This window comes from Catharus ustulatus, chromosome Z (assembly GCF_009819885.2).
Source record: "Catharus ustulatus isolate bCatUst1 chromosome Z, bCatUst1.pri.v2, whole genome shotgun sequence".
Classification (NCBI taxonomy): Eukaryota; Metazoa; Chordata; class Aves; order Passeriformes; family Turdidae; genus Catharus; species Catharus ustulatus.
Window position 1 is genome coordinate 25,835,360 of NC_046262.2, and position 14,561 is coordinate 25,849,920.

General features: G+C 42.1%; 1 protein-coding gene across 5 annotated transcripts in view; it reads right to left on the minus strand.

Annotated features, from left to right (window-relative positions):
• The window catches only part of TMEM171 (transmembrane protein 171), a 56,997-nt gene that overhangs the window by 41,937 nt on the left and 499 nt on the right, over positions 1-14,561 (minus strand). For 2 of the 5 annotated variants that reach the window (XR_004420715.1, XM_033085168.1), the window contains exons 2-4: positions 9,366-9,494; positions 8,239-8,953; positions 7,046-7,187 (exon numbers count right to left, since the gene is read on the minus strand). Coding sequence is in view for 4 of the 5 variants with exons in the window: in XM_033085168.1 (XP_032941059.1) it covers positions 7,046-7,187; positions 8,239-8,953; positions 9,366-9,401 (893 nt within the window). In the remaining variant the exon portion in view is untranslated. Of the gene's footprint in view, positions 1-62; positions 388-7,045; positions 7,188-8,238; positions 8,954-9,365; positions 9,495-11,816; positions 11,925-14,470; positions 14,560-14,561 lie in introns of those variants that run through there. The other 3 variants (XM_033085170.1, XM_033085169.1, XM_033085171.1) reach the window with 3 other exon arrangements.

Here is a 14,561-nt window from a genome sequence, read left to right on the forward strand (position 1 = left end):
TCTAGTGTTTCTTGAAATCTAAGTTCATTGCTTGTTCTTCCTGATGAAAAATTAGGCACAGCCAACATTATTGCTTTTATTACAAAATGTAAATAAATTCAAAAAATTGTAAATATCTGTGTACATTTTAATTAAAAATTAAGTGAACTGTCAGTCCTTTACGAGCTGGTGTCAGATGTGGCTAAGGAAATAGATGAAAAAGATGAGGAAGAAGATGGCGAATATTCATTATTTGTTATTGATGCTTTTTCTTCATATTTTGGAGGTGATTCAGAAGAAAGGTATAACATTGGTAAAATATCTGAAGGTGAGCTGCTTCCAGAAATTGTATATATGGATTCATAGTCTCTAACAGCAACTGTTCTTTCATCGTCAGCAAGCTGTGCTCTATAAAACACAAAACTATGTATTAGCATAATTCATTTATCTATAGTGAGTGAAATTTGACTTGATTTACATAAACATACATGTATGCATACACTTCCTAAAAATCCCTGAAGCAAAGAACTTGCATAAGCATTAGGATTCCATTCTGTGGGCTACATTATGACTCATACCAAAATTCTATCATTTCAGAGAGGAAGGCCAAAACAAGCTCCCTTCGACTCTTTCAGATCACCAGTCACAGCCTGGCTTAAGGCTATTAGCTGCTTCTGGCTGTGCTGTTTCACAATCTTACTAAATCTTCTTCTGGTCTTTAGCTCCTCACGTATCTTCCCTTTTGTAGTGTATCACATACTCAGTTCCCTTCCTTTATGAAAGACAGTTACTAGACTTTGAACTGCATCAAAAAAATCAGAATCCCTAGCCTTCTGAGATCTTATATGAATGGATATAAATCAAACTTTTATTAGGCATACCAGTAATCCATGACAGACATAAGGAGTCATATGCCCACTCAGAGCTGGAAAAACAGAAGCAACTGGACATGACCAGACTGCAAAGTTCCCAGGGATGATCAAGATGAGCAGCTAAGTATTCCCTGTCCTCCTCTAACCATCATAGCTGGATCAAAATTGGTTGACCCCACATTGTTCTGGTATATTGCTCATCTCATCCTGGAGCTGGCCCTCAGGATATTGCTTCAGCTGCTTCCCAAGGAATGGGAAGAACTCCTTGCACCTCATGATTCACTCCCAGAGCTGACTCTTGCTTTTGTACATACATCTGTATCCATACCAATATTGAGTGAGGAGCACAAATACAGAGCACAGTCACCTAATCTCCAATGCTGTCACTGGTCTACGGGGGTTTTCAAAGGAGAGAAAAATACTAAAAGACAAATGCTGAGGTGCTATGTAACAGATTGCAGGAAAAATGCAAGCAGTTCTGGGATGAGACCATGACTCAGCTCACTAATAGCTCTCTCATCCAGCACAGGCTGCAGCACAGTGCTTGCTGACAGAACACCGAGCAATAGATCAAAGAGGCAAATCACCTTTGTCCAGTAGCCACCAACATATGAAATGTGTATCCCTGCCATATTTGGGATCTTCAATCACAGCACAGTTATGAACAATGAGGCCATTGCTTCTCTTCCATTAAAGTGCTCCGGAAGCCATCTGCACTAGTCAAGATGCACTGACTGCCAGCAAGTGCTGGGCTGTGAGACAGCAGGAGTGAAACACCCAGAGGAGGTATCAGCTCTGTGGGTCTCTTCCCACACAGGGAAGCATGGAAGGGCAACAGCTAGAGCATCCCCATCAGAAAACACCACAGGCTGAAGTCACGCATTCTGGGTTGTATACCTAAGCCTGAGGTGTTTTACACACTCCAGTAGATACCATCTCAACAAACTGCCTCTTTTTGTACATATGTTCACGAGACAGAGAAATTCACACAGGCATGAAACCATATCCACATGATTTTCCAACAGTTCCAGGGATGGTGACTCCACCACTTTTCTGAGTAGCCTGATCCAATGCTTTACAAACCTTCCTGCAGAAAAACTCTCCCTAATAGCTAAGATAAACCTTTCCTGGCACAGCTTAAGGCCAGGTCTTCTTGTCCACTCACTTGTTATGTACCAAGAGGCCAATCCCCATGTTGCCACAACCTTCTTTCCAGCAATTGAAGACAACATAAGGTCAAGCCTCCTTTTCTCCAGACTGAAAAATTTCAGCTTCCTCAGCCACTCCTCACATGACTTGTGCTTCAGATCCTTCACCAGTTGTGCTGATCTTCTTTTGTCACACTCCAGAACCTCAGTGTCTTTCTTACTGAGAAGGACCCAAAACTGAACCACAAAATAATAGAAAAGTCTGGGTTTGAAGAGATGTCAACGATCATCTATTTCCAACCTCTCATGCCTTGTACAGGGACATCTTTCACTAGACCAGGTTGCTCAGAGCCCCATCCAACCTGGCACTAAACACTTCTATGGATGGTACATCCACAACTTCTCTGAGCAACCTGTTCCAATGTCTCACCACTCTTACAGTAATGAAATTCTTCCTAATACCTACTTTAAATTTTTTTCAGTTTGAAACCAGACCTCCTTGTCCTGTTACTAAATGCTCTTGTAAAAAGTGCCTCTCCTTCTTGTAGGCTCCCTTCAGGTACTGGAAGGCTGCCAAAAGTTCCCCCCGAAGCCTTCTCTTTTATAGGCTGAACAAACCCAAATCTTCTATGCTTTCCTCACAGGAGAGGTACACCAGACCTCTGTCATTTCGGTGGCCTCTTCTGGACTCACTGCAACCATTCCATGCCATTTGTGTGCTGGGACCCCAGAGCTGGATGCAGCACTGCAGCTGGGGTCTCAGCAGAGCAGGGCAGAATCCCCTCCCTGCCCTGCTGCCCACACTGCTCTGGATGCAGCCCAGCACATGTTTGGCTCTCTGGGTTGGGAGTGCCATGGCTGGGTCATGCTCAGCCTCTCACCCACAGCACCTCCAAGTCCTTCTGGGCAGGGTTGCTCTGATCTGTCCATCCCCAGCCTGTGTTGGTACCAGGGACTGCCCCAACCCAGGTGCAGCATCTTGCACCTGGCCTTGTTAAAACATGAGATTACCATAAACCCACTTCTCCATCTTGTCCAAGCCCCTCTGGATAGCATCCCATACTTCAAATGTGACAACTTCACTACTCAGCTTGGCGTCATCTGCAAATCCCTTTGTCCAAGTCATTAATGAAGATATTTAGTAACACTGGTCTGAATATGGACCCCTGAGGGACAGCACTTGTCACTGAAGCCCATTGGGACTCTGAGCCACTGACCACTATCCTCTGGATATGATTGTCAAACCATTCCTCATCCACTGAACAGTCCACTCATCGAATCCATCTCTCTCCAATCTAGAGAGAAGGATATTGTGGGTGCCAAAGGCTTTACGGTAAAATAACAGATAAATGACACCTGTAACCCTCCCCTTGTCCACTGCTGCCACCATCCCATCACAGAAGGCCACTAGGTTGATCAGGCAGGACCTGCCTTTGATGCAGTTTGGTTGTCTGTCTTGAATCACTTCCCTGTCCCTCCTACACGTGCACAGCTCTAGGGGCATCTGTTCCATGATCTTCCCAGGGAGAGGTGAGGCTGACAGGTCAGTATTTCCCCAGTATTCCTCCTTTCTAACATTCTTAAAGATGACTACAATGTTTTTCCTTTTTTCCAGTCACCTGGGACTTGCCCAGACTGCAGTGACTTTTCAAATATCAAGGAGAGTGGCTTGGCAACTACATATGACTGACATCTACTGACCACATCTACTGACAATTCCCTCAGGACTCTGGGATGCAGCTCATTGGGTCCTAGGCTTATGTACATTCCAGTTCCTCAGACAGCCATGAACCTGACCTTCTCTTACAGTGGGAGGGTCTTTGCTCCCCCAGTCTCCATCCTGCTCTCCATCTAACCGTAAGTGAGAGAGAGGTCGCCATTTAAGACTGAGGTAAAAAAGTTATTGAGTACGTTGGCTTTGTCATCCACTGTCACCACTTTTACAGCATTGTTTAATGGGGCATATCCTTTCTTTGTCCTTCCATTTCTGGTTAATGTACTGTACCTTCAGAAACCCTTCCTGTTATTTGTGTCCCTTGCAGGTTCAGTTCCAGTTTTGCCTTGGCCTTCCTCACTGCCTCCCTGCGCAACTGTACTTCATCTCCAAACTCTTCCTAGACTACTTGTCCTGGTTTCCACTGCCTGTGCATTTGCTTCTTTCCCTTAATTTTGACTAGCAAGCTCCTACTCACCCCTGCTGTTCCCTTGCCCTCCTTGTCTGATTTCCTACTCTCGGGCATAGCCACTTCTTGTGCTCTGTGGAAGAGCTGCTTAAAGATCTGCCAGCCCTCTTCTACTCTCGTGTCCCTGAGGGCAGTCTGTCAGGGGATCCCACTGACTAGATTCCCAAAGGACTGGAAGCTTTGCTTTCCTAAAGTTCAAGAGCTGGACTTTAACCCCTTACCTGACCCCTATCCCTCAGGACTGCACATTCCACCCATGCATGATCCCTGCAGCCTGGGCTGCCTCCACTCCTGGTCTCCCAGTTAGCTCACTTGCACTGGTGACCAATAGATCCTGTAACACATTCCCTCGGCAGGGCTGTCTGGCACCTGGCTCAGGAAGTTATCCTCTATGCATTCCAGGAGTCTCCTGCATTGCCTACAGCCCTCCAAGCTCCTTTCCCAACAGCTGCTGGGGTGGCTGAGTTCCCCCATAGGACAAGACCCTGCAGGCACAAAGCCTCCTGCAGCTGGAGTGGGAAGGTTTGGTCAATGGGCTCCCCTTGCTCAGGCAGCTGTAGCAGACCCCAGCCACAAGGTTCCCTTTGCTGCCTCGGCCTCTGGCTCCTCCCCACAGGCTTTCCACGTGCTCATGGGTATTCTTCAGGGACAGCTCTTCACATTCAATCCACCTCTTGCTGTAAAGAGCAATCCCTCTGCCTCTACTTCTTTCCCTGTCTCTTCTAAACAGCCTGCAGCCATTAAAAGTCACACTCCAGAAAAAGGATTCATCTCACAAAGTTTCAGAAATGGCAACAAGGTCATAGCCTTCCAGCAGCACAGTGGCTTCCAGTTGCTCAGGTTTGTTGCCCATGCTATGTGCAATGGCGTAAAAGCACCTTAGTTTAGATGCTGGCCATGCTGCCTGCCGGGAAGAACATCCCTTAGTTCCTTTCAGATAGTCCTCCAATGTTTCCCTCTTGGCTTCTGTTATCTTAGAAGCCCTTGGGTCAACTGCGTAAGACAGCAAGTGTGTTCCAGTGTGGCCAGAACACTCCAGATTCAGAAGAGAACCCCTGTAAGCATCTTTTCCTTCTAATCTCTGCTCCCCATGCCACTGTTTGCCAGGAACAAACCACTTATTGTCCCCCTCCCCTTGAAAAGAGTATTTAGGTGCCTTAGTCTCGCTGGCCACACTATTTTTTGATACAAGCCTGGATGCAACTGGATACCTTAGCCACTGATGGCTCATGTTCGGGTGTTGCTGACCACCATTCCCAGGTCCTTTCCTGTCAGACACTTTTTCAGCCACTCATCAGCAATGCCAGTGATGGTGCCTCCAATTGTCACCAAATAGGTTATATTTCTATAAGAAGTCTATGCAGCAGTAGGGGAAGATGTTGGAAAACATACTAAAGTTTAACTTTAGCATAACAAAGTGTATTATCCCTATACTCATGGTTAATGCTTAGTTTTGTCCCATACAGTGCTTAGTACAAATATCAGAGACTTCTGTGGCCTTGTGTTAATTCCCTACATCTGACTAATAAGTCTTGCTCCAGTTAACGCTTCCTTGTACCAGTGATTAATACATAGTAGCTGATATCTCAGTTTTGAGAACAAGGATTGACTGTCAGAGCAAAGAATGGTAAGAGAAGTACATTATGACCTCATGAATGATTTGAGATACTCTCAAGGAGAAAAGATTAAATCAGAAGATCTGGAACCATATCCAAACAAGTCCATGGAAATAATTAGCATATATGTATGTATTCAGTAAATGTGATGAATATGTATTAGTTTTAGGAAAATAACCAGGTCTATTGGGTTACTGAGCATACATGCTTTCTAGAGCATTTCTCAAACCACCAGCACTGATAATAAACAAATGTTGGCTTTGTAATCTAACAAATTGGTTGGAGAGTTTATTTCCCAGTTTTCAGTGACACTACGTTGCATGCACAGTCTTGTGAATTAAAGTCATTAAACGTATCACACAACTTACCAACAGATCAAACCCAGGCTGATGTAGGACCATTGTAAAGATATGAAATCAACTAATTTCTGAATAATTAAGGGCCTGAAAGTAAGTAAGGGACTCTAGACATGTGACACCTAGCTCTTCTAGTCAGATCTGGCTCTGACTTCTATTATGTGGCCCATGCAGTAACCTCTTTTACCCGCAAGTTAGCGGCCTGCAGGTAGTAACTCACATAGGACAAATAATCCTGCAAGTTCTTGTGGTACATTCAAGTCTTTGGTAACTTGGTAGCTCCTGCTCCCTGAGCTTGGTGGTGTCAGCCAATCTTGTTATAATCAATGTTTGTAAGGACCGGGTGCAAGGGTAAAATACAACATCTTGAAATGAAACTGGGTTTGCATCCTCCCTTATCAGCATGCTGGAGCCTTCTGTGACATCAAGGAATACTTTAATCTTGACACAGCAGGATCAAGGTAGACCAGCACAACAGGTCTCACTTCCTCAAGGCAGAGATAAGGGACACAGGAAAACAGAACACATTGGTAGATAAAGTAACATTCTGCGTGTAGGTGTCATAATAGAGGCTCCTAAAATCTGGCAATATACATATTATGTCACTACCATAGTGCTGTTGAATAATCTGTGGAAGAAATCTACTAAGGGCCATTGATTTAAGAACTTCAGAAGTTCTTTCCAGTCATCATAATAATTTAATCCTCATAAAGGACACTCTGCAGTTTGTAGTTCTCCTAGTATACTACCATATTTTAATGCCGATTCAGGCAAAGCACCTGAAGTAAGTCGTGCCTAGTAGTTAATTCACAGTGATTACATAAGAACAAGGACTTGAATACCTAAAGAGACAGCTCACACTTCTAAAGTCAGAGATGAACACAGTCTTACCCATCACTGAAGATAGAGTGGTACGGTGGAGGACTGTCATTTGTAGGCAAAACACTTGACATAAGACAACGTGTCACAGTTGGTGACATAGGGTCAGCAAAATAAGAGGGTGGTGGGGGTGGGAATACCATCACAGCATCACCTAGGGGAAAGAACACCAGTTACTGCTTCTGAAGAACACCTCTGGTTATACTAACAGCATCCTATAATTTTTACATGTCTAGCTTTTAAGATAAATGATCCTACATACAGAATTGATACATTCTGGCCTGTTGGAGTAGGTCGGAGGTCCATTCAAAACCTAAATAAACCCAAAATAAAGATGCAGCACATTTATAAATGAAGGGTTTCATTTAGACAATATAGCTGACAAGAGAGAGTGTTTATCTAGCTGAGACACACAAATATGGTTGGCAGTCTACAAGAACTGAAAGTGCAAAGCACAGTTACTGTTGGAACATTTTAAGGACAGGAAGTTACTCCTCCCAAACAGGGAGTTTCCCTCCCAAACGTAACATAGGTAATTCTAAGTTTCTCCATAAGTACTGCAGTGCTATAATGGAACTCCTTAATAGCTCTGAGGACTGGTTTTGTGTATTGTGACCGTTTCCCTACTAAATTACTTGTAGTTCAAGGCACACTAACGATGACTATTGATACATAGTTCACTACTTCAATATATTGTACAGCAGAAAATCTACCAATTTCCACCCCGTGGTTGAAGAGCTTAAATCTTGTAATTATACCTCTGACTGACTGAGGATGTGGTCACAATTTAAAAAATACAGTACACTGGTTATGAATCAGAATCTTCTGTTTAAGGGGTCAGAGCTCAAGGCTAAAATAAATCTTAAATATAGTCTTAGAAGTCTGTGATCTGCAGTGTCATTTACACCATTTGAGAAAAGAATTAAGGTTAGACTCATTTGTGTCAAATTATGTTGCTTTACACAGTCAGACCTTTCTTTTCATGCTAAGGAGATTCTGCCTTTTTGGGAAAGGTAACTGAACTGACCATACAGAAACCATATGAGACAAAGTAACATTTTTCTATTTTGGCTATCCTGACATGGCAGAATTGACATCCTTAGAGCTCAAATAAGTAACATCCAGACATAAATTATTAGTGGGAAAAAAACTCAATAATGTAGTGTAAAGTTCACTAGTGTAAAGTTCCAACAGTTTTTACTCACCTACTGTAACCTGAAAAGGTTCAGGGCTGTGAGCATGTTCTTCACTTTCACAGGATTCTTGGTTGAGGTTTAAGTTTTGTTTCTTTTTAACATGAGCTATCACGAAGAAACACAATCCAGTGAGCACAATCAAAGGTCCCATGATTTGAAGTGACAGGAACCCACAGCCCTGGAGGTCCACGTCAGAAGTGCCAGTGTGGTTGAGCTGCATCATATGCCAGCCAGGGCTGCAACCAGGAACCCAAATGCCCAGGATGCTAATTAACATTCCACTAGTTAAAAACAGGAATCCAAATATAAGAAACTGGGCAAACTGACAGTTCCCACGACAAAAAACAAGACTGTACACCTGTTCATTTTGCAATTGTCTTTGTCTTATATACATCCTGGCTCTTGATCGTGCCAGTAAAACACAAACCAGTCCAGTTACAGCCAGCACTGGCCCAGCAGCCTTAAGGACCTCGTTACAGTCACTGAAGCTTCCAGATGGACATGACTGGAGAATAAAAACTGAAAGAAGGAATCCAGCACAGAGTAACACAGCTCCAAAAACAAAAAGGAAAAAAATAAGTTTCCCATGTTGTCCATTACTTCCTTCACCTCCTGGTGCAGGAACAGCCACTGGATACATTACAACAATCTCCTCAAGCAGATGAGTTGTTAGAATTAAATGGCAGCAAACTACAGCAGATCTGTGAACATGAAAATACACAAACTAAAAGAAGAAAAGCCAGAAAGAATAGCTATGTTATATTTCTTACCTTCAAATTTGTTACTCAGCCTTTACTGTATATGCACCAGTATTTTCTGTTTTGCACTACCTCCACTATGGACTACAGCCCTACTCAAATCTGATGTTAAATGTCAATGACTTGCTTTACAGTTCGACTTAAACCAACTGTAATTGCTGTTGCACAGCTAAATTGCTTCTTTAAAGAACCAATTAAGAGGACATTATTTTGAAATGTTGAATATTAGGAACAAGGACAGGTTAGCTTTTCCCTTGAAAAAAGAGAGCTATTTCTGTGTTGAACTGCAGGAAGCAACAGCTTGCGAGAGACAGCAGCTTAATGCCAATGAGCAATTCCTATTGGACTTTTTAACCAAGTAAATCTTCTGTTACATACCTTCTCAAAGCATATAAATCCTGTTTCTCTTTCCATAGGCAGTAAAGATCTTTCTGTTTCTCTCTTTAAATGAGCTTCCTGTCCTATGTTGCGTCAAAAGCAAGTACTGAGATGGGTTTTGGTTCTGTTCTGAAATGGCAAAACAAAAAAACAAAAAAAACCACATTCTAAAGACAAGTCTCACTGATTTCAGTTAGGTAGTTAGAGTTGGTAAGCATAGTACTCCTACATTTCCTTTCAACTCCCCCTTCTTCTGAAAACTTTGTCTTTGCTAGGAAGATCTCTAAAAATAAGTTAATGAAGGTGGTCCCCAGAAGGCTTCTGAGCCCAGAAGACTCTAGATTCAGAAGTAAAATAGAAGAAAACAGAAAACAGTTTTGAAGCTAATAACAGCCCATATGGTAGCATTGATAACAAATCAGCTGGATGTGGATTTACTGGGCCAAGGGAAGCCTGGTTGAAAGTTAGGACAGAGTTCCTGCCAGTGAACTTTAGTGTGAAAAAACCAAAACAAAAAAAAAACAAAAAACAAAAAACCCCCACAAAACAAAAAAAACCAAACCAAACCAAACAAAACCCCAAAAAAACCCCCAAAACCCATAACAACTCTGCTGTTACCTACAAGGAAGTTTCTGCTACTCTAACACTCTGGTCTACAGAGCCAGATGGACACCAGCCACCACACTGTGATTAGCAATCATGCAGACTTTGGCTAACGTGCATCAAAAGCTAGCATGAAATGCAGGAGAAGTTCAGACTATGGAAAATAAAAAGTCTCATGGAAAGACCATGAGAAAACTGTTCCCTACCAAGTGTAGAAAGTACTCAAGCATGCTCGTGCCACAGTGTTCTGACACTGCTCCCTTCCCCTTACCAATCATCATGTGTCTCCTATGACACACAATTTCACCTATGTCTTGGATATATAAAGACTGATATACAGGGACTAGTGGAGTTTGTAATGGATGGAAGCAGGGAACCAGCTTAGTTACTGCTGTTTGTTAGTTAACCTTCAGCCTTTTCTCTACCTGCTTCTATTAATTCAGATGACTGGAAAATAAAACATCAAATTAGATTGGATCCTCCTTACACATGCCTCTGGTACACTTATTCCACAAGGAAAACAAGGTATTATGTGATTTCTGGAAACAAACTGTTGGATGTGTGTCAGCCACAACAAGGTTTGTGTCACTCCTCAGTAACTGCAGTGCGCCACTGGGACAAAAACAAAACCATAGAACCCACCAGTGACTCAAACACAATTATTTATCTGCAGTGCAAGATTCACTACTCTGTCACTTTCAAGAGCAGAATCCAGTTAAGGAATGGGCTGAGCAGATAATGAATGATGAAGTTATCACACGTTCTACTGCTGAACATCAAACCAGGCCCCCCAAGGACATAGGAGAAAGCAGAGTACATCACACAGGTAAAAGGTTCAATAAGCACAAGATCTGAGAGGCAAGGAAACACAGCAAGAAGGCCACTGCAGGAAGCAACTAAGACTCCTTGCCATCTTCAACAGCAAAACTGAGGAACCACCCTTAAGGCATTCCATTACTGTGAGTAGTTAACTTGCAAACTATGACTTCTAAATGTTTCTCCAGCGTTTTGAATTCAGTCTAACTGGGGGTTCCTTGGCAGAGAGTCAGGGGGAAAAAATCATAAAGAGCACCAAAGACAGAATAGCATGGCACCAAAAAAAACCCCAAAACACCAAAAAACAAACAAGCAAACAAAAAACCCACCAAAAAACAACAACAACAAAACTAAAAACCCCCCACAAAAACAAAACCACCAATGCCCTTCCTCCCCCCCACCAAAAAAAAACCAACAACAAAAAAACCCAAAACGTATCCCAATCAATTTCAAACTGAAGACCTTCAGCTCAGCACACTTTCAATACTGCATGAGCTGAAGTCATGCATGACTTCAGACTACATGAGTCTGGAGCCACTACTTCTGGGCAGAAAAAAACAGACTGGGATGATCACTTCTTTGATTTCAGTGGTCTTTGCTAAGCTAATAAAATTATTTCTGATAACTGCATATGCTCCGTTCTCCTAAATTATCTGAGCTGGCTCAGATTCCCTGACTTACCAAGTGAAAAAGCTAAGTAAAACACCTCTGAAACACACATATAAATAAGTAAATCCCAGCAAAGCCCAGTTTCAGACACAACTGTCTTAAGACATTAACCATTATAATACCAACACTCTACAGAGAAATCTGAATCCTTTCTTTGCAGTTCCCTCCAGGGAAGAAAACACAAACTTAAATATAAGCAAATTAAAAGAAAATAAAATAATGTGAAGGGAAAAAAAATTCAAATATATATCCATTACAAAGAAAAGTCTAGAGATTTGTCCTCCTTACTCCAACATAGTGCCTGCTTCTCTTTTACCAATCTTGTTGTTATGAGATTAAACTATTAGAAATTAGAATAATTACCTTCGAAATGAAGCATGTACATATTTTCTTCATTCTTTTAGGTCACAAAAGAAGGAACATTCAGAACAGTCTGTTGTGGTTTCGAAGATGAAAGCCATAGATTTTATGCTAGAAAATCCAAGGGAGGACTAATTTCCATTTACACTACCATGAAATTTTAACAGAAAACCCAAAGTAAGATTAAATTTGTTGCTTGTTTTTCAAGAAAAAGTATTTTAACAAAGACACAAGTCTTTTATTGTCTGTGTGCTTGAAACACTTCCACAAGATGTCGTAACTCCACAATCATATTGATCTAAAGGAATTTTCCCTTGATATTCAACTCAAGTCTGAAAGTAGACATGGAAATAACAGGTCAGAAACAATCAGAATATAATCCAGTAGTGTAGAGGCTGTTAAGTATGACAGGAAGAGGGAACTGGAAACATAATTTATAAAGGAAGTCTGGCTATAAGCTCAACCTAAATGATATAGTGCTTTACTTTTCTGTAAGTCAGGCCTATGCCAGAAGAGGAAACAACTTCATAATTTCTTGTCATTTTTCTATGTAACACTTGCATTACAATTTTCACATTATGGACGACTCCAAGAATTTAAAAATACTTCTACTGCAATTCTTCTTGAGCCTTCAGAGTTCATATTTTCCAAGATTTCCACTGCAAACACCAGGGTTATGAATTTACTCACACTTACTCATATGAAATTTGATAGCTTCATGCAGACATGAATTCAGGAACAGAATTAAAAGAAACGCATTGGAATAATTAAAACACTGCTCTCCCAGTGTCCCCAGAGCAGGTCCCATTCCCCCTTTTTGCTTGCAAAAGCAAACAAATAATTTCATGCAGAAGGTTCAGGTCTAGTCTGTGTCATTTCAAAAACTGTAATACTCTGTTGTAGTCCACAATGGAAATGCCATTAGAATTTATAAGCCATCCTTTTCAAGGACTATAATTTTTCCATTTTTTCACCTATGTTTCCAAGTTTTGAACTACTACTAAAAAGTTGCCACTGCACAATTTTGTGATTTTTTTTTCCTCCCCAGGTTTCAAATAAAACCATGAGTCCTTATTGGTCAAGCTACTTGTAAGGAAAAATGCTCTCAACTTCATTCAGTTTAACTTGCATATCAAAACATGAATGGCTTCCTACGTCTGAACTTCCATTTTTGCTCCTATCTGCCTCTGTAACCACATTTTCTGTTCTTCATTAAATCTCAGTTTCTCCCTGGACTGGACTCTTGGCATGCAGAGACACTCATCGATGAGTAAGCTGGTTAAACTAAACCATAATGTACAACCTTCATTCTGACACTCTTCCCCCTCCCCACAGTGTTTTTAACAACTTATTTGAAGAGCTGGTAAGAAATGTCCAACAGAATGTACTTTTTGTTTTCTACTTTGAAGAAACAAAACTACAAGCTCTGAGATGCCAAATATATGCAATTTGTTCTCTTATGCATGTAGTCACTAATTAGTACCTGACAGTACTCTTATCTCACAGAGCATAAGACTTAGATATTGTAAAAGGTTTCAAGATTTAGACAGTGTGTATGAAGAGTCCTAAGCTAAGAGTGGACGCCACAAGAACTCCACCCCCATGGGTGGACAAAATTATTCTTCCAGCTTACAATATAGGAAGAGTAATGCTGTGCTATTATTTACAATCACTGCAGGTGGGGCAGGAGCCACCTGGAGAAGTAGTGGAAAGCAGCTGCTGCAGTACGACATTTCAGAAAGTGGGATGAATCCTGCCACTCTCCAGAGATACGTGCACCAGGGATCTCTTACCACAAATCAGCACATTCAGGGATTCTGAAGCACATTCTGCAAACCTGTCAACTCCTGTCCCTGTGGGTTACTGGAGAAAAGCAGCTACAGCAAAAGATGGTCTACAAATGTTCATCACTCACTCCACCAGACAGAACACTGACCCCCCAGTTGGACAGGAGGGCCCCAAAAATCTGTCTGAACAGCGAGGAGCTTGCAAAGCAAAGCCTGGTAACCCATTGACTGAATGCCATGTATGCAACTAGGGTAGCACCTAGATTCAAAAATGAGTTCTGAAGGGGTCCCGTGCATGTTGGTGGGATGCTTTTTACATGACACACTAGTGGTACACAAGAGCTGTGACAAAGCAGGTCCTATATTCCCGAGAACCTGCAGGGAGACTAGGGAGAAAGCAGACATAGAGCTCATACCAGAGTTGATGTTTTTCAAACAGGTAATGTATAACAGACCAGCGTCTGGAAATTCACGGGAAGGTCTGTCCCAGGGGACTGATGTATCTCAAAGCAGCAAAAAGCACAAGACAAAAAGACTTACAGATCTTTGACCAACAAGACAGGCCACGGCGACCATCAGGGAGATGTAGTGCTCCAAAAACTATCTAAAGCCATTCTCTCCCAGTTTCCTGAGGCTGGCCTGGGGCATTATGCCAGACAATGTAATGGACAAGCAATTAAAACTCTACTTTATCTAGGGAAAACTGTATTCATGCACCAGCCCATCAAGCATAGTCTATTCTAAGTCAGAGTTCTAAGTCACAGTAAGACCTTTAGGAAAATGAACCATGCCTCACTCCAGAGCAAGAAGCGACGCGGGGCAACCTCTCCACCACCTCTCCGTGAGAGAGCAGCACCTGAACCTCCTCACCTATGCCGTCCTAGCTGTACGCATCAGCCCCGAGAGCACCGCAAGCCAGAGTAACTACAGAAGCCCCTTCAGAGGTATTCCATCTTCGCTC